The sequence below is a fragment of the Cryptomeria japonica genome, chromosome 9 (genome assembly GCF_030272615.1).
Source record: "Cryptomeria japonica chromosome 9, Sugi_1.0, whole genome shotgun sequence".
In the NCBI taxonomy this organism is placed as follows: Eukaryota; Viridiplantae; Streptophyta; class Pinopsida; order Cupressales; family Cupressaceae; genus Cryptomeria; species Cryptomeria japonica.
Window position 1 is genome coordinate 16718940 of NC_081413.1, and position 21351 is coordinate 16740290.

Genomic DNA, 21351 nt, shown 5'->3' on the forward strand with positions numbered 1-21351 from the left:
CTTAATAAGTACAAACTTGACTATAGTTTTGACTTCTTTATTGGTGATGATCTCTGTTATCATCTAGACTTGCAACCCCCATTTTGTACTTATGATTTTGTGAACTATTATCAATATAAAAAAAATAACAAGATTCTAGTGTCACTGTCAATAGAGCTGCATAAATCTCACTTTCTTTGATTTCATGTTACTGTGTTGCTTTTAAATCACCATCGTTGTCAATATTTTGTGAAAACTTCAAGACTAAGCACGATGTGTATTTGAATGATGCACTTCAAAAGGTCCAACAAACCAATTTGGAAATCGTCCCCATCAAAAACAAGAAAATCTACTCAAATCTTGAAACCATTTTTGTTTGACTTCTACGTTATGGAGCACAAAATTTATAGATCTCTGTGCTTTTACTATTATGTTAAACAAAAAGAAAAGTTCAGTTTCTAGAGTAACAACCACTGCAATATTTTGGAATAATTTTACAAAATAGTTATTAACAGATAAACTTCTTTGGGGAATTTTATTACACATTATTCTAATGACAAGGGCATAAAATTTATTTAAGCAGAACCTGTTGTAGAAATATATGAGGCCAAGTACAATTACAAACTCTCTAAAATGATGCATAAAATGCATTTGCTGCCATAATTTTCTAGTGAAGCTATATTGCCCTTCAAACTTTATATATGAAAGTTCAAAAACTTGAATATTTTCAGCAATGACAGTAAGGAAATCATATAAGAAACCACCCAAATTATAGCTTTGCTCTTATTCCTCTGCTAACAGGTGGTGCTTTAAAGCTTGCAGTTCCAGTAACTTCACGCCCTGTTACCAATGCATTGATATCATATGTTCCTTCATATGAGTATATAGGCTCCAAATCACAAAATGCCTGCACAAACCATACATATTGATATTAAGTGAAAAAAGAACGTGTACACTTTAACTAACTGCTGTACAACTCATACCTTAGCCACTAAGAAATCGGCCAAGATTCCATTGCCACCAAGCAATTCTCGTCCTAATGACACTGTTTCCCTTGCACGTAAGGTGTTCCATGCCTATTAAAAAATCCAATATGTCACCCATTTGTCAAAACAGTAAAACATAAACTATACCTTAATTTGTGCTTATAGAGAGTTTACAACATTTTGCATTACCTTGGCTAAGCTGGCATGCCCTGGAGTCATTTTCCCACCTTCATACAACTTGCATAGACGCCACCCCATCAGGGCCATTGCCTGAATGTTTCCCAGCATACGAACAAGTTTTTCTTGGTTTAGTTGGAAAGAACTCAAAGATGCTCCAAATTGCTTACGCTCTTGTAAATACCTGCACAGTGAAACAGATACAAAGGATTGTTCCCAGCAATTTGTGTGATGCAAAATCAATACTGAATTAAAGTAATTCTATATCATACCTATGACACATATCATACACGCCCATTGCAATTCCTATGGGCTGCCATGCAACCATTATACGGGATACAGCTAGAACCTGCAACACAATGAAAATTGAATTTCACTCTTTTAAAATGAGGCACATAAACGCAGGAATAAAAACAGTGCTTCTTAATTAAGCAAAGAATTTTATAAGAGGAAACAGAAAAATTCAAATAGATCCATGGTTTAACAAGAGATGTTTACTTCAAAAATTCATACAGAACATATCTCTATATGAAGATTTCCAGTAGATTTTCAGAGAAATCCTAATGTATTAGGCAACTCTTAGCATACCTTGTTTGTATCTTGAAAAGAATTGATGCCTGTCAACCTATCCTCGTCAGGAACAAAAACTCCCTTCATAAGAATATCCCCATTCTGAACAATTCTCAACCCAATTTTATTCTCTATCTTTGATACTTTCAATCCAGGAGTTCCTTTCTTAACAATAAACCTGTAAAATTCAATATCTATTAACATATCAGTATTCTGGAACCAATTAAAGAGATCTTGCAAAAAAAACATGGAGTTGTTATCCATACAATAAAGGTATCAGAATCAAGAAATAGAACAAAATCCACACTCCACCACAAGAACCTACGATAAAATAATGAATCTTCTGTGAGCAAACTAAAAATAAAATGGTAATTGATAGACAAAACATTTAGCGAGTTAATAAAACATGCAATCGTGGATTTATATAGGCCAATATGGTAATCATATGGTTATCACTAATATCATAAGCTAAGAAATTGGGAAATAAAAATCTCTTAACGCTAAAATAAATTTTCTCAGCATTCTGAAATGGATACAGCCATGCTGTCTATTAGCTTTATCTGCTTGGTTGATGCATCTTTGTCTGATGTTTATTTGTGATATTTGTAATACATAAAATTTTCACTTCTGAATATCTAGCATGTTTAGTGTTTATCCATTTTGGGTTCACCCCTGTTTGTTAATATCTTTTGTTGTAATGCTTTTAGCTTGTAGCTCTCTCTTGCTAGAATTAATGGTTGTACTTTCGAGTCCCATTAACCCAAATTTGGTTGTTTGTGGGCATTAATATACTCTCTTCCTAATGAATCTATCATATTGGATTCTGTTTACAATTAACCTCCTTTTCGCTTAAGTTTTCCTCAAATTATCTTAACTTAAGTTCAGGAAATTTTACTAGAATGCTACCATTGTACAGGATATTATCTTTCTCATTTATAATCCTATTTAAAACATGATTGACAACAACAATTTTTAAATTTTTTACCCAGTATCTGCATGGTAGCAGTCATTTTGTGATTCTTATAATTTCATAAGATAATCTTTTCAAAAAGCAATGTTGCTATTAATTTAAGAGTACTTATAAACACCCTGTAATTTTGTAAATAACTGGGTTGCCGGTTTGGGTTTGGGTTCAGATTCGGGTTCGAGGACCCGGTTTGCCGGTTCAGCAAAATTTTGAAAATGGGTTTTGGGTTCCTTAGTACAAAAACAATGTAAAAAATATACATACATACATACATACATATATAGCCTAGAAGCATGAATTGAGATATTGAGATTACAATATCACATAGCATCATATAAACAAAAAAACCACCATAAACATGTAATCATAGCATATATACTTCAAGATCAATATCAAAATAATAATATCGAGTTCAAATGTCATTGTTTCAAGTTTCAACAATTGGAACTTCTAACTTTTAACTTTTAATCATCAACATCATCATCATCATCATTGACATTAGATGATATAGGAACATTAGATGAAGCACAAGCAATGCCAGTGCCACTTGCACTTGCACTTGCACTAATACTGTTCTTACTTTTTGAGTCCTCAAATGCAATATGTTGAAAAGTGGAAGCATCCAAATTAGTATGCTCTGACTCTATATTCCACATCTTCGTCTCCCCTTGCTTGAAGTCATGTTGTTTGTGTGAAAGGAGACGCAACACCAAAACCAGGTTGAGGGTGAGAGAGTAGGGGTAGAAAGATAGGTGTAAATCTTGAGGGGAGAGGAGAGAGTGAGATAGAGAGAGGTCGAGAGAGGGGATAGAGGAAGAGTGATAGGGAGAGAGATAGGTCTAGAGTTCAGAGAGGATAAAGTGAGTGAGATAGAGAGAGTGAGAGAATGCTAATAGGAGCCTACTAATTACTGAAATTTGACTGTCTGAAAATTTATAATATCTTCTAAAATGTAGAATTTGCATTACAACTCCTAAAGATCTGAAACCACTCTCAAACATCCTGCCAATATATATTTAAATGTTATATTTTGGGCAAGTCTGTGTGAGTCTCGTCTCTATGGTTTTAATGGTCACTTTTAGGGTTCCTATGGCATTGAAGTCAAACTGAATACCAAAAAAGGTTTAAAAATTGCAAAACTTTGTTTGTTTTTGGCACCTAGGCATCTGTGTTTGCCTGAGTTTGCCCCAGGTTCACCTAGGATGAACCAGGGCACAAAATGGCACACCCAGCTTGAACCCATAGAGGAACCGAACCCGGATCCGAACTGGGTTCGAAAAAGACCTAGATACAGCACCCTTGGGGATAAACCCTGCAACAAAGTTTTTCTGAATACATCCATATTTGATATCCCAACTACAACAATCCAAGATCTACTGTGGTGCATCTATGACAGGAAAGACTTGTGGGTGAAAGCATTTCAATCGTGAAGGCTTCATACGGTCCACCTGCCCAAAGATAATAAAACTCCAGGAGAAGAGAAACTTACAATATACAAATGTTGTGAATAGATTATTAATACTGCAAGAAACCTTTTCCATAACCTCAGTACTAGCACCAGTGTTTAGCCACTAGGTAAGTGCAAGTTACACCACTGTTTCTCAAATTAAAGAAATCAAATATAGAATAATAGTACAAAAAGGAGAATAAAAAGTGCACACAGAATAAGTAGCTAATTAGACATATTGATTCAAGTGGAGTTGAAAAGGCCCAATATGCTCGAGAAAATGTTAGATTACAAGAATCTAATAAATAATGAGATTGACATGAAAACTCCAAATTCTGATACAAGTATAGTAAAATTCTGAAAATATGCAAAAATACTAACACGGAATGACAGGTATCCATAAAATAGTATGCTGACACAAACAACTTCATAAGTAAGAATATTAGAAAAAGGGATGAAACCAAAAACCCAATATTGTAAGTCAAAACTCATGAAGAATCTTGCTCAGAAATAACATTGGACTCCATCAAAAAGAGCTTAACAAAAATTGCTCATGAGAGGGGCAGGCAAAGGTGCAGTCAAAGTAACTGTGGCAATAAAGAGTATATGGCCACAATGTTCTTAAAACTGGTTTAAAACAGTGAAGTACAGTCACAATATCATTGGAAACATCTCTGAACATAACAATTGTTCATCTGCATGCAATGTAATAGACAAAAAATTTACATAATGATATTTAGTTAAAATAAAATACCAAAAGCTATGTATGAGAATGGTATAATACATTTCAATTTTTTTTGCAGAAAGACAATTTCAGATCCAAAACTGAAAGATCAGGGTACAAGTGAGATAAAACACCAAGACCACCAAGACCTATGAGGTAATCAGAGAAATAGGCCCATTGTAGAAGTACCACTAAATGGAACACAATCTCTTTTTTCAGTATTTTACTAACTTAAGATCAGGTGTATTCACTTACATTACAAATACACTTAGATCAAATTCATAATCACAATTTTTCTTATCATAATGGAAATTGATACATATAAATGCTATGTTCAACTATATTCAAGATCATCTTCGTCAGGTTTACTTGGTTTCTTACCCATTGATTTGATTTGTACTTGTGTTTCTAGCAAAAACAACTAGTATATCTGCAAAAGTACTGTTTCCTATCCAGCGTTTTTGGCCATCCAACTTCCAGCCACCTTCTACCTGTTCAAATTAACATACCAAATAATGATACTAATAAATTCAACCTTCCTTATCATTGAAATAGATCGCAGCTAGTACAAGATTTCTGCTTCATTCTTGTGAACAGCTGATGATATAAGGATAAACTGAAACACATTTTAAACATATGAACATCTCATGAAAGGATAACAAAAATAGACCTTAGTTGCAGTTGTGCTCAACGAGCTTGCATCACTGCCATAGTTTGGTTCAGTCAATGCCTGTAACAATGAGAAAGCATTATATAGGTTACTTTTTTTTAGATGAATAGTGTGTACATATTAACATAAAAGATGGGTGGAACGGAACCACTACCCCAAAATTCGATGCTAGAAGAACTATACATTGGTTGTTTTCCAGTTTGCATCAAATGGGACAAACAAGAAGGACAAGGATTAACGTGTCTCAATGAACGGAGAACATACCCAGCAAGATATGGTATCAAGTTGAGCCAAAGAAGGTAAATATTTTTCCTTTTGATGCTCACTTCCACACATTGCTGTTTAAAATCAAATTTCAACCAAGAAGGTAAGACTCAATCGTTCAAAGAACATAAACAGCCATCTTTTGTAGAAAATTGTCCATGGTAGACAAAATTTGAAAAGCAAAACAGAAAACATAAGTGTAGAACTGCTTACAAATTGTTAGCATTGCTAAGCAAGTATGCACCATTATAAAAGTAGAACAGCTGGCATCTACTCTTGCAATCTCAGCCATGGCAAGAGCACTACCAACAACAGATAGACCAGGGCAACCATATCCCTGCAAGACATTCCAGGCATAAAGATGTGAAGTTTCTGTGAACAGTTTGTAGGGAACAAAAGAACCACATGTAGATTTCTCTGACCTTAATGGTACCTCCAGCCACCTTAATATTTGCAAGCTTTGGCACGATCTCAAATGGAAATTCCGCTCTCTCCCAATACTAGAAAAATAATAAATTGTTAAAAAAATTATAGATGTGAGATTTAGAAAAACTAGGGCTATATATTCATGTTAATATTTCAATAAAAAGACATTATAAGCCCGTCACTATATGAGAAACCTATGGTAAAAAATGATAAGTGTGTTCATAATCACAAACAGTAGAGTTATTAACAAAACTGACAAAGCAACAATTGAATGTTTCCCAAATAACTAACAAAGATCAAAGACCACTACCAATGATTTCAATAGAGCCGAATAGACTACTTCAATCAGAAAATAAAGAAATCAATTTACAGTACTAATGAGAGCATGATTTGTCTTGTAGGCGGACATTATTACAAAATTGACACATTTTTCAAAATTTCTGAAATTCAAATGCATTTTCTCATATTCCAGAGGGTTCAAGCTTCTGTTGAAAATAAAAAACTGCTGTAGAAAAATTTCCTGACACCCTTTCCAATATCATTTGGTGGACAGGATTGATGTTAATTCTGGATGAAGAATTTGACATTTCATACTCCAGGACAAAAACTTTTCCATTGGATTGGCAAAATCAATTATAACTGCAATCATTACTGAAGCAAAGACAATTTTATAAATGAAATGTAAATTGACTATAGTAAAAATCCTTGGAGTTGAATTGTATGGAAGCAAATTATTTTCATATGATCAGTTAAAACCATTAGGAATTAAAAGTCCAAAAATAGAAAAAATGCACAAAACTGTTGAAGAGTCACACAAAGCAAATGTCCCTATTGGCTATTCCAGTAACATCGATTATTAAATAGCAGAAACTAGAAACAACATTTAGGGTATAATAGAAACTAACAAGACCTGATGATGGTTTTTTTCAGTCTAACTGCCATCCTACTGATCTGAATGCAAGGAATTATATTTGTTGCCACAAATAAAGAATCATAATATGGTTAACAAAGATTGCAGGTGAATCTTATTCTTCCTCATTGAATATACAATTTAGTATTATTCCACACATTCTTACTAATAGTGCTTGAACTAACAGTCACTTCCTTCAGTAATTTTTTTTCATCTCAACTAAAAATGATATAATCCTGGACTCAAATATTTTTCTGGAGCTATTTGCTATCTTGGAAAGATATAGATATAGTTAGATGCATAGCATACATTCCACACAGGTAAGTGTTTCCTCAAAGTAAAATGACCATATAACATAAAGTCTGCAAGAATTTTGAGTTAGAAATTGGAATGCTTGCACCTGAAAATAATGTGAGTTCCCAGCATGGCCTTGTAAGTGCTTCATGGCATCTCACGCAAAATTGTTATATAAATGGGCACTAATATCAGAAAGGGGAGAGAATTTATTGAGAAGGGAAAGTGAATTCCTAAAACATACCTTTGCAATTATAGGGGCAATTTCAGCTTCAACAACTTCCCTAACTTTCTTACGAATAGCCTTCTCTTCAAGAGTTAAAAGATCATCTAACTGATAATAATCAGACACTGCAAAACAGAAAGGACAACAAAAGGAATAGGAGTAGTTAGGTGTCTAATATTCGAAACAAAGATAGAATTCCAAATTTAAGCTAATATTTTACAATGGTAAATAAATAAATGCTTGTGTTTTTCCCATGAAGAGTGATGCAATGTCCATGTGCATTAAATTTTATGACATCTCATCCAGCTAGCAATATGTAAATAACATTTATGATTGAACGCAATCAGAAACAAATCAGTGAGTTAGTTTAAGGTCTCATAACAAGAGCTGAAAATCTAATATTCTGATATTTCAAATTTCTATGCCATCCAATAAAAAGGATATTCTCTGAACCATTGCTCTTCAATTCTTTCCCACAAACAAAATTAGCCTGAAAAATACCCTCATGCTCAACACTTTTCTCCTCCTAGTGGTTTATATGTTAAGTTCTTTCAAAATTCTGTGATCAAAACAGAAGAGATTGAGATATGATCTGAAAGTTGTATTTTTATCTGCTATAGTGTGATTTTGAAGATGCACCACATTTATCAATTTCGGTGTGTGCATCCTCCTCAATGTAAGCATGTTATATAAGTGGATGAGGGGTTACGTAGTGAAGAGATATGTCTTCCCAAGTGGGAAGACACATCTCTTCCCTACGTACCTCTCACCACAGCACATAAACTAATCATTGTTTACTTACCCGATCGGAAGGAGTGCGACTTGTTTGAGAATCGCTTTACCACCCGATACCATGAACGGTGTAACCGTTGGTCAAATGCGATAAGTTAACTTTGGTTTTATTTATCATTTGTTAACGTATATACTACAGTTTAACATATTAGTATATGTTATCAAATTAATATATATCAGAAGCATGAAATAGCACGACCGATGTTACAAAATTAACACTCCCTCTTAACTAGGGAGGGCACATTTCATGTTTAGAGAAAACATCACAATTCATCCATTGATTGTGAAGAGAAGAGATATCACACCATAGTGATATTCAGAGATATGGTTCAACAATGAATATCAAGTCTCATTATGCTCACCATAACTCATAGTTATCAAGTAAGGTATGTGCACTGGCATCAAGTCACATGATGCCTGCCATACTGATAATGATTTCATGGCATGTCCACGAATATTATGTTCATAATATTCACCATGAAGATCTCTATCATAATTATGGTTTATTTAATGATATCAACCAGCAGATATCTACCATAATGTCTCAGAGATATATATACTATCATGACATGTCCACAGATATCAAGTCACATGATATCCATCAAGATAGTTAAATTGATAATTGTAAAATCATCACCTTCAAATATCAATTTGAAACAAGTGTTCATTATTGAAAAGTCGTCACCCTTCAATAATGTTCACAAAAGGCCCATGCAGTCATGGAGTCACACACATGACAAATAAAAGAGTTTACACACTAAACATCTTTAAATATATTAGTATATCAGAATAAATGAGACTCTATCTCAAAATTAAATAACATTTTCAACCATACCAAGTTTATCTCTAAAGTGTTCAATCTTGATCCTAGAGAGAGGCTTGGTAAGAATGTCTGCAATCTGATCACCTGTACTAATATAATTCAGTCGGATCACATTCCTTTCCACCATATCTCGAACATAGTGATAAGGAATCTCAATGTGTTTAGACCTGTCATGAAATACTGGATTCATTGAAAACTTGATGCAACTCTGATTGTCATAGTAGATGACAGTAGGATTTAAGGGCTGACCAAACAGTCCTACAAGCAATTTCCGAAGCCACACAGCTTCTCTTGCTCCCATGGAGGCTACAATGTATTCAGCTTCTGTAGAACTCTGAGCAACTAAAGACTGTTTTCTACATATCCATGAGATCATTCCTGGTCCTAAACTGAAGCAACATCCTGATGTGCTTTTCCTGTCAATTATGCTTCCAGCCCAATCAGAATCAGTGAATCCATGTAGGTCAAGTTCTACATGTTTATATTTCAAACCAAAACCAATAGTTCCTCGAAGATATCTCAGAATATGCTTTGCAGCAACAAGATGTATTTCCCTGAGTTCACACATGAACTGACTTAGTGCATTAACAGCATAACATATATCAGGTCTTGTGTTTACCAAATACATCAGAGATCCAATAATTTGTCTGTAGAGTGTAGGATCTGCAAACTCTGATTCTGCAGCTGTTTCCTTTAGCTTGTGCAGATTTGTCTCCATAGGTGTGGTCATGGATCTACAATCCAACATTCTAAATCTCTTGAGTGTATCAATGGTGTATTTTCCTTGATTAAGGATTATACCATCTGCCTACTGCCAAACTTCCAATCCAAGGAAGTAGTGAAGAATTCCTAAATCTTTCATATCAAACTCAAAGGCTAATTCTTTCTTACATCGAGAAATACAATTATCCTCTCTTGTGATTAGTAGATCATCAACATAAAGAATAAGAATTAATAATTCACCATTGATTACCTTGTAGTAGAGATTTGGATCTGCTTCATTCTTGGAAAACCCTAATTCCAAGAGATAGTGATCAATTCTTTCATACCATGCTCTGGGGGCTTGTTTCAGTCCATAAAGAGCTTTCTTTAATCTGCAGACATGTGATTCAGCCTTATGAATCACAAAACCTTCAGGTTGCTCCAAATAAACTTCTTCTTCAATCTTACCATTCAGAAAAGCAATCTTGACATCCATTTGATGGACTTTCCATCCTTTAGATGCTGCAATAGCCAAAACTGCTCAGACAGAAGTGTATCTGGCAACAAGAGCAAATGTCTCTTCATAGTCAATACCTTCTTTCTGTGAGAAACCTTTGGCAACAAACCTTGCTTTGTGCTTCTCAATGCTACCATCTGCTGATGTTTGATTTTGAAGAGACATTTAGAAGATACCACAAATTTGCCTATAGGCCTAGGCACAATATCCCAGACATCATTTTTCAAAATTGACAAATACTCTTCTAACATAGCATCTTTCCAAACTTGATGCTTGAGCGCATCTCCAACACAGGAAGGTTCTGCATCAATGATCTCACTCATCAAGGCAGTATAACTGGAAAATAGGTTAGGTCTCTTACTTTCTCTGAAGGTCCCCTTTGCAGCAGCATAATTTTCAGCTTCTTGAAGCATCTTTTTAGCCCAAAGTGATCTCTTCCTAGTTTCGGGATAATGTTCGTCTAAAGGTAAGCCTTGAACTTCATGCTCAGCATCTTCAGGGGTCTCCCTTTGAATCTCGGGGTGGAATCCTCATCCAAGCTTGTAGGAGGATCTTGGTGTTCTAATTCATTAGAGCTTTTGGACCTCCTAAATGCTATGTCTTCCTCAAAGATGACATCTCTGCTTAGTTCAATTTGTCTTTGACCAGGTATGTATATTTTGTAGGCTTTAGAGGTTTCATTGTACCCAAAAAATACTCCTTTCTTTCCAGAAGGTTCTAACTTTGACCTCTTTTCTTTGGGGACATGAATATAGACTAGACACCCAAAGATACGGAAATGACTTATGTCAGGTTTGTTACCAGTAAAGGCTTCTTGAGGGGTTTTATTGTCAAGAAGAGAATGAGGACATCTATTTTGAATGTACACAGCTGTCCTAGATGCTTCAGCCCAAAATGAGGTTTCTATATTTTGGTCAAACGACATAGCCCTAGCAGCTTCTACTATAGTCCTATTCTTTCTTTCAGCTACCCCATTTTGTTGTGGGTTATAAGATACAGTTAACTCCCTCTTAATCCCAGCATTTATATAATAATCTTTAAACATATCAGAAGTGTATTCCCCCCCATTGTCTGTTCTTAAGGTTATGATTTTCTTACCTATCATATTTTCTGCAAGAGCTTTGAATTCCTTAAATTTATAAAGGATTTCTTCAGACTCTTTGTACCTCAAAAAATATATCCAGGGCTTCCTAGAATAATCGTCTACAAATATTACATAATATAAAAATCCCCCTAATGAGGGTACAAACATGGGTCCACATAAATCAGAATGAACTAATTCTAATACATTTTTGGATTTACTGTTGCTAGAATTAAAAGAGCCTTTAGTATTCTTTCCCAAGGCACACCCTTTGCAGGCTCCTTCAGATTTTTGACTTAGCTTGGGTAAGCCGATCACCATCTTCTCTATCTTAGGTAGGGCATGGAAATGAAGGTGTCCTAAACTTTTGTGCCAAAGTTCATTTGAATCTAGAGTCTCATGAATCAAGGCTAGAGGAGGAGTGGTGCAAAGTCTGTAGAGGCTCCCTTGTCTTACTCCAATGGTGTGGGCTTTCTTGATGGTGGAGTTCTTTGGCCAAGCAAGTACCTTTCCTTCCATAAAGGTTAATCTGTAACCCTTATCTTCAAGTGCAGAAACTGAGACAAGGTTTCTCTATATACCAGGTACAAATAGAACTCCAGTCAGCTGTAGGGATATGCCTGACTTTAGGTTGATATTGAAAGTTCCTATTCCCATAACTAAATAATTTGAGTCATCACCAATTGTCACTTCTTCATTTGAATTTTCCACAAGTGTATCTAGGTGCTCACGAAATCCAACGATGTTTCGAGATGCTCCGCTGTAAATCACCCATGTGTTTAAACTGGAGGTGACTTGACTAGAGAGGGCTAAGTAGAAGACTAGCTTCTCTGAATTACTCCCTTTCTTAATTTCTGCCATTAAAGCTTGTTGATTGATCCTGTTTGGGAACTTCATTGCATAGTGCCCATATTGGTCACATCTGAAACATTGTACTTCAGAAATGTCTCTCTTCTTCTTTGAAGACCTCTTCCCATTTGAGTTGTTGTCCCTCTTTCTCTTAAAGTTCTTCTTCTTTCCTTTATTGTGGGAATTAGAGTTTAGAACTTGAATGTCTTCATTACCATTGTTTTGTTTTATTCCTCTTGTGACAAGCCGAGATTCCTATTGAATACAATCGGTTTTCAATCTATCAAACTTAGGAAATTTAGAACGAGCACTGATTCTTTGAATGAACGATTCCCATGAGGTAGGAAGTCCATTTAGGGCCATCATAGCAAGTTCCTTGTTGTCTACTAGATGTCCAATAGTGGATAGTTGATCCCTAAGCTCAGTGATCCTCAAGAAATAGGATGTAACTGTTTCTCCTTTATTCATCTTTATATGGTGTAGTTGATTCTTTGGGGTGAGAGCCCTGCTAGTGTTGTTGATTTCATAAATGTCAGCTAGTGCTTTGAACATCTGAAAGGCTGTCTCATATTTAGAAATAACTGGCACAATGTGGTCTCTCACTGAATCCACAATTATCTTAAGGGCCTTCTCACTGTCCTTGCTCCACTGAATTTTCTCTGTATCATCAGAGGGTTCAGGAATTTCACTTTTGACATGGGAGTCAATTTTATCTTCTTTCAAAACAAGCATGATCCTGAATTTCCAAGATACAAAATTTGATGCTCCATCTAATCTATCTTCAAACCTAACTCTGGTTGCCATTAGGATTTATAGGAATGTGATCTAGTAAGAGCTTGGTGAAAGTCTATGAGATCGTTACAGAATTTTAATATCATCTTCCTTAAGTTCGCTCTAATAGCATGTTAAGTTCTTTCAAAATTCTATGATCAAAATAGAAGAGATGGAGATATGATCTGAAAGTTGTATTTTTATCTGCTATAGTGTGATTTTAAAGATGCACCACACTTATCAATTTCGGTGTGTGCATCCTCCTCAATGTAAGCATGTTATATAAGTGGATGAGGGGTTACGTAGTGAAGAGATATCTCTTCCCACGTGGGAAGACACATCTCTTCCCTACGTACCTCTCACCACAGCACATAAACTAATCATTGTTTACTTACCCGATCGGAAGGAGTGCAACTTGTTTAAGAATCGCTTTACCACCTGATACCATGAACGGTGTAACCGTTGGTCAAATGCGATAAGTTAACTTTGGTTTTATTTATCATTTGTTAATGTATATACTACACTTTAACATATTAGTATATGTAATCAAATTAATATATATCGGAAGCATGAAATAGCACGACCGATGTTACAAAATTAACAGTATACTCCAGATTACTCCGAAATATTCTTCTCCTATTTTCCAGTTAATCGTTTTAATCCAGGCATCATATTACACATACAAGCATCCCTCAACCAACAACTGGTCAAGAACAGCACCTCCAAAATAGGTAAAAATCTGTAAAGAAGAGAGATCAACCGATCAGAAAATTGATCTGAATCATAAACAGAAAAATAGGAATCCATAAGATAACCATAAAATCTTCATGTGAAGTCACATTTCACAATGAATATTGAGAGAACACATCAGACATCCTCAGTCAGTCATCAATATGCTCAACAAGATTCAGGTCAGCCTTTCAGTATTTTTTCAATTAGTTGATTCCACTAGCAGGGTGACTATCAGCTTAGATTTCACCACTAATGGCTATTTTTTTTCTGTCAAGTTCACCCAGGACTTGCACCTGCCGTCATCCAGTAGGGTACGCATTGCCTAGTGAGTTGGATGTATCATTTTACCTCATTTCGACAGTTTTCTCCTGCCTTCCATGGAGTTTTATTTGAAATTTCTCTTTCAATGTCCCATGCATTTACAAATTGTGATCGTCTCTTTCAACTTATAATATCACCCTTTGATCCCTGAAATATGTGGGGAAACAGACCAGGCATTGAGATTGCATTTTTACTATATCTTGCTCATACAATATTGTGTTGGGCTTAAACTTGATATGCATAATCCTTACACAGTACCCAAAGTACCTGAAAGTTTCAAGTGAAAAGTCATCCATTTGAAACCCCAGCTCCCCACCTCAAATGCAAAAAAAATAAAATCTGAAATGTTATGTTTTTGGATCTGCCTTGACCATTCAATATCAAAACACCACACGGTTAGGTTCTTCTGATTCGTGTCCCATACCCATTCCAGGAGCATTCTAGTTTGCGTACGCGCAAGAGCACCCGAGAATTCCTAGGGAGCTCCCCAGATGCCCCAAGTTCCTTGTGGGTACACGGTGTGTCCCCATAGGAAACCTGGGGCATCCAAGGTGTTCCTAGGCTCTCCCGTGCACCTCCTAGCAGCACTCAACACCAAAAACAAGGGAAAAAAATTACATTTTTAAGGATCCAAAAAGAGCCAAAAACCCTAAATGCCCAATTTCACTCACATCAAACATCATTTTTCTCTCTTCTCTCATTTCTTTCTCATTTATGCATTTTGAAGGGCAGCTGGTTTTTCCAAAGGAGATCGGTCAGAGAGTGTCAAAGGAGAAAAGATAACTTGCACAAAGTAGATCTAATCATCTAAGATAGCATTTTACCTAGAACTTTAGTCTTTTAACAAAAAAAATCAAGTTTTTGATGATTTTTTTAAAGTTTTTTTAGAAAAAAAGAAACAAGTTTTACTATTTGTTATATTGTTTTTTGGTATTCATTATTGAACTTTCGTTAGTTTGTACATATTGTAGGGTTGCATTTATTTTGTTTTATTTTTTTAATTTAAAATTCTGAAATTTCTTATAAAAGCAAAATCAATTTGCAAGAATAGCCAAAAGTTCAAGTTCAATGCATATTGATGAAAAGAGAAAATTTAAAAATGACAAGGCATCTCCCTTATGGAAATATACTATGACGCTTGAACCTCTAAGAGGTAGGGCATTCATTTGGAATTGTAAGGAATCCAATTTAGAAGCTCATATGGTCAAGTGAAAAATCACTTTTGTTCCATAAGTCTGAAAGGGATTAGAGTATATGAAGGGCCAACTGGGAAGGGATTGTTGAACAAAAAAATTATGGCATAAATTAGATAACAAGAAGCTGATGTTGTGACTGAAAGAGCAAAACTAAGATCTCATCCTTTAGCAAAGAAAAAATCAATGAATTTACCTACAGATTCAATAATGACCTCCCAACATCCTTTCTTGGAGACACCCTCTATCCAAGTAGCAGATCCAACTCCTTGCAAAAGAGGCTCATTGGACAAGGCATTTCAAAATGAAGCAAGAGAAATTGCAAACGAAAAGTTGCACATTGCATTTATGTCTATGATCTTCCTTTCAACTTGGTGAGATATTGGCAAGAAATGGTGGTGACAATCAATAGTGCACCTTCTAGTTTCATAGGTTTTGGGTATGGTGTGCACCACCTTATTGGCAAGAGAATTTTTTTTGTAGAGACATCACTCAAACCAATTAAGGATTCTTAAATTGAAACAAGAGCGTGTATTGTTTCTGATGGATGGAAAGACTGCAAAAACCATCCTTTAATAAATATTATTGCAATGTTCACCAAAGGAGGCAATGTTTTTTAAGGCAATTGATTGTGAGTGGCAAATCAAAGATGCAGAATTCATTTCTGAAATCATCACCAAGTCCATAGAGATGGTGGGTCTTGAAATTGTTGTCCAAATCATTACAAACAATTTGAAAAATTGCGAGGTTGTAGGTGCTTCGGTTGAGGAAATATATGAACACATTTTTTGGACACCATGCACCGTACACTTCTCTTAACTTGGTAGTGCAAGCAATTGACACTCAAATAGAGTGAGTGAAAGTTGTATAGCAAAAGGGCAAGGAGATCCAAATGTTTGTGACAAACCACCATATGGCACAAGGAATTTCCAAGACTTTCTTGATTTTGAAATTGTTGAAGCTAAATTTAATTTATTTATTAAAATTTATTTAAGACATGTTCAATAAATATATTATATTTTGCAATGTGTTACTAACATATTTTTTTCATGATCCTAGGTTGTTGAGACCCAATTTGCATCTCATAGTTGTTTTTAGATGACTTGTGAAGGTGTGAGAGGAATTGGGGGTTAATAGCAACCAATGGAGTATTTGGAAGCAATCAAATTTAGAGAGGACTCAAAAGGTAAAGTCATTGATCATGATGACGATTGGTGGGCTCGTGTGGAATAGGTCTTGAATTTCATCCAGCCTATGATCAGGTTTGTTGATATAGATCAACCATGTTCGAGAGAAATCTATGATGGTATTGATTCCATGATAGAAAAATAAAGGTCATGATAGCACAAAAAGACAATGACCCAAAGAAACATGTTTCCTAAGTGTGGAAATTATCATTCATCCTCATTGGAACAAGATGAACACACCATTGCACCTCCTTGCATATGCATTATCTCCCAAATACTATAGCTCATAGATGCTTTGTTTGCCAAGGAGAACTCCACCATATAGAGATAGTGAAGTTGCTATATCATTCATCATCGTTGGAACAAGATGAACACACCATTGCACCTCCTTGCATATGCATTATCTCCCAAATACTATAGCTCATAGATGCTTTGTTTGCCGAGGAGAACTCCACCATATAGAGATAGTGAAGTTGCTAATGGGTACAAGCAGGCATTCAAAAGACTCTTCTCAGATCCAGATGTGGTAGGTAATGTATGGAAAGAGTTTGGCTTGTTCATCTAAGAACGAGATCATAGTATTTGTGCTCTTCAAGACCAATACACTCTAGATACTTGTACATGGTGGTACCTCCATGGGCAAGATTATTTGTTCCTCCAGCCTCTTGCAATCAAGATTCCATCACAAGTAGTTTTTATTTTTAACATTTGTATTGTAGACTTTAGTATTTACCATTCTTTAATTTATTTTGCATTTTTTTATATTTAAGTTGTGTTGGTGTCCTCTCCAATTTCAACAAGTTGCAAGTTCTTCTACTAAATGGACTTGGAGTACATACACCTTTATCCACTCAGTGAAGTGTAACCAATTGGCTGAAAAAAAAACAGAAGACTTGGTTTATATCCATTACAATTCACATCTTCTATCACATAAACAAGAACACTACAAGGAAAGGTCAATGAAGCATTGTAGCCCCTAAGTGTACCAGCTTAGATGCATCTGTTCAAGAGCTTGCTAGAGTCACTAGTGATGATGATGATGATGATGATGAGACACTTACACATGATGCACCTAGTGTGAGTGGCAATGCATTTTACTTGTGGTTCAAATGATGTTGAACTTGAACCAAATGATGACCTTAATCTAGATCCTTTTGACGATTGATAAAGATTGAACACAACTATTATTTTTGATTGTATTTATTTCAATTTCATAATTGTAATGATTTTCATTTGAATTGTGACCCTAGACATATATGATATATATTATATGGCATATGACATAATATTGAAATTCTGAACTATCAATTGGCACGTTTCTGCTCTCTCTGCTCTCTCTCTCTCTCTATATATATATAGAGAGAGAGAGAACACAGACGTGCCATACCCAAGAAAAAAAATTCTAATGCTGGCATACCCATATTCATACCAAAACTAGCAACTTAAACAAAAGTCAAAACATTATGAACTTCAAATTGGAGAAACTAATTTATTTAATCACGGAAAGGCCCATGTTTTCCCATTCATTTCTCCGAAAAATTAAAAAAACAACCACAGGCCCTGATAAGCCATTTATTTCTTTTGTATCGCGTGGGGCAAAGCTGAGGTGTGAAAATGGGCCCAAGAATTAAGGCATCATAGGAGAAACATGCACTTGGAATATCAAACGTTTAGGAGCTCAAAGATCACCTTCAAAATATTAAATACATTCATTTCCAAAATTAAGGAGCAGACTGAGGTGAGAGAGCATCATTCCATAGCATGATTCCAAGAATAAAGCATCATCTACAGGCAGAGATGATGAGGAAGAGAGTTTCATCTTTGCATTTCCCTTCGTGAATAAAGTATAGACTTTTCCTAAAGTTTAGGATTCTCCAAATTAAAATCTTTGTTCTCTCATGTAATTGTATTTATTCTATTGTTAATGACATCTTTTAATTTTTGTGATGTTGCATATGATGGTATACATGATTGAGGGTTCTAAAATTGCAAGGGGGTGAACAAATGTACGTCATGGCACGAGGCATTGTTTCAGCATAGCTACGTGCATTTCATCCATGTAAATAGCATAAGAGCATGTGTTTGTACATAAACTATTTTTTAGTAGTGTAGACACATATTTGAGGCATGAACACATTGGAATCCACTAGAGGGGAGTAGGTGAATATATATTGTGGTATGGGACATTGTTTTAACATAGCTACGTGCATTTCATCCATGTAAATAATGGACTTCAATTGCAGTACCATGTTACTCTAGAATGTGTTAGTATACGCATTTGTTAGTTATAATGGGGCCATGTTCACCTCATTTACTTTTAGTTTCCTAGGCATTTAATGCTTGGGTCATGTTAGTTGTTGATACTACATCTCACATTGCCTTCATAAACAAGGCATCTCATTGTATATTTCTTATTCAATCAATGCATTCTTATTATGCAAGCTATTCTTGCCATTTTCTCTCTTGTGGAAGTTATTTTGGTCTTGGAAGGCCCAATGCTTCACCCTTGTGAGCATCACCTAGATGCAATGAGTGCTAAGTGGGCCATTCACTCTCATGAGAGATGGGTTCTTGTGAACCACTACTCATGAAACATGGGTCAGTGAGTTTGACTCAAAAACTACACAGTTGAACCTTGATAGTAATATCATAGTATGGGATAGACACCCCTTAGAGCTCATCTAAGATGAAAATAAGTCTACCCTAGGTCATAATTTTTTCCAGAATGAAGAATAATTTTCTTCTTATCTATCTCATACACTCATTCTATAATTCTCTGCCAGAGACTCCAGGGACTAATCATTAAACATTTCAAATACCTCAATAAAACAAATTCAAACATCAAAAATTTCAATTTCATGAATCAAATAAGAACGTGCTGTTATGACTACAAGGTATATTCAAGTGTGATCATATTCACAAATATGTGGTCCAAGCTTACCAGGCATCATGTTCAAGGTTCAGTTCTAATTTAGGTCTCCCCCGCTTAAAGGGACAGCATATTTGATATAGTTTGAATAAATACCTCGAATATCCGACTCCTAGGATGCAAAGAAGTATGCCCTAGGATAGTTCTTTAAAAAATAAATCAGTCGTTTTCCCTACACCGCTGTATTTACTTGTCCCCCATAAATCACTCTAGGGGCCAATCAGTAAACACTTCAAAAACCCTTTCAATGATTAACAAAATTCAATTTCATGAATCGAGTAATGCTAAATTTTGAATATGTTGAGTGATTTGGGGTATGAAATCAAAATCATGTGCCAAAAGGAATTATTACATATGTATCAATCGGGTCACTCAGCATTTTTTATTATAAAAAATTTATATTATTGAACAAAAGAATTTAATAAAAACCAAAAAATAATTATTATTACTTTTCTGAAAGAGGAGAAAAACTGGATTTAGTAGTTGTGAATCCATTTAGGTATTGTGCATGGGGACATATATATTGATTGAGTCACTCTTCAGCATGTTATCATCCAAACCTAAAAAGAAAACAAATAAAACAGAAAAACTGGATCTATTTCATAAAACATATTACAGAAGCTAAAACTATTATTTGGGGTTATTTCTAGAGAACAAAAAAATAGCCTAACTGTGGCTGAACTCACCACAAGGAGGGAATTTGGAGGCTGGAGTAGCCTGAGGAAATGCAACTGAAATTTCCATTGCTGGCAAACCCAATTGAGACATATGATCCTTTACCATGTTTATGGTTTTGCAATGATAGATTGGGCTTCAAGATTTAAATAAGTTGAGCGTATCTTCAAATCAAATTAAACGATGATACTCCAAAGAACTGCTACTGCCAATATCCGTAGAGTACTAATTGAAGGCGTGGCATCTGCAGAATTGAAGGTCTTCTATTTTGCGGAAGGGGCAGATGAAGTGGCAAAACATTTGGATAAATCTAACAAAACAAAAGGTGCTATGTATGTTGTCCCGCGGTCAATCGTTAATCTTTTTTATAGGAATTCCCCTAACTGAAATTGTTTTCGCCCACTGATTGCACTCGGTTGGAAGAATATCCACGTTTGACGACAGCAGCCCACTGGGTTTGAACAGGAAATTATTATCAAAACGTCATTTTAAACTATTTTTTAAATGTCATTGCAGAGGTTTTTTCGTTGGAAATTGGAAAGGTAAGATGTAGATATATACTGAGATGAGTTGCAAGCGTATCTTTATCTTTTATTTATTTTCTATATCTTATTTAGAAAGTATTTTATTATTATACGACTATGATATATATAAAATCTAGAACATAGTTCACATATATTTAAAAACAATAATTATAAAATTAATTAAAAATAAAAAATTATCTAAATAATAAATATTTTTAATATAAAAATAAATTAATTCTAAATAAAATTACATTTAATGATTTCATAAATAATGTAAGTAAAATTTTGGAGTAAAATAAAATAATGGGATGAAATGGTCATGAGTAGTACATTTGGTAAGGGGGAAAATGTGTGTGGCAATTATTAGAAGGTGTGGATTCAATGCATCGTGGTTATTAAATCGATTGTTGTATTCAAACAATTTTTTTTCTTGCATGTGTTGGTGAGCTTTGTGGTAGTAGTTCTCCATGGTTATTGTTGTAGATGCTAATTTGAGAAGGGTTGGCAATTGTGAAAGGAATAAAAATGGAAAATGCTCCAAAATTGAGAAACAAGAAGGTGTTGAGGGAGAAGATGATAACAGAAGTTATGGTGTTCATTGATCAAGAAATTAGA

At 35.0% G+C, this 21351-nt stretch overlaps 1 protein-coding gene across 1 annotated transcript; it reads right to left on the minus strand.

Annotated features, from left to right (window-relative positions):
* Positions 1–460: 460 nt before the first annotated feature.
* On the minus strand, positions 461–20767 carry LOC131051161 (acyl-coenzyme A oxidase 4, peroxisomal). Its single transcript, XM_057985545.2, has 12 exons — positions 20224–20767; positions 7659–7765; positions 6207–6284; positions 5998–6121; positions 5785–5858; positions 5521–5580; positions 5232–5341; positions 1731–1890; positions 1415–1491; positions 1155–1326; positions 963–1055; positions 461–886 (listed from the first exon to the last, which is right to left on the minus strand). Exons 1-12 carry the CDS (start codon positions 20318–20320, stop codon positions 749–751), a joined length of 1290 nt encoding a protein of 429 aa, XP_057841528.2. The 5' UTR covers positions 20321–20767; the 3' UTR covers positions 461–748.
* Between the last annotated feature and the right edge of the window lie 584 nt (positions 20768–21351).

Coding starts and splice junctions, on each gene's coding strand:
- LOC131051161 (XM_057985545.2), bottom strand. CDS start 20,320: ATGGTAAAGGATCATATGTCTCAATTGGGTTTGCCAGCAATGGAAATT. Junction 7,766..20,223: donor CTCCAAATTCCCTCCTTGTG/GTGAGTTCAGCC, acceptor TCTGTTTTGCAG/TGTCTGATTATTATCAGTTA. Junction 887..962: donor CCGATTTCTTAGTGGCTAAG/GTATGAGTTGTA, acceptor TGGTTTGTGCAG/GCATTTTGTGATTTGGAGCC.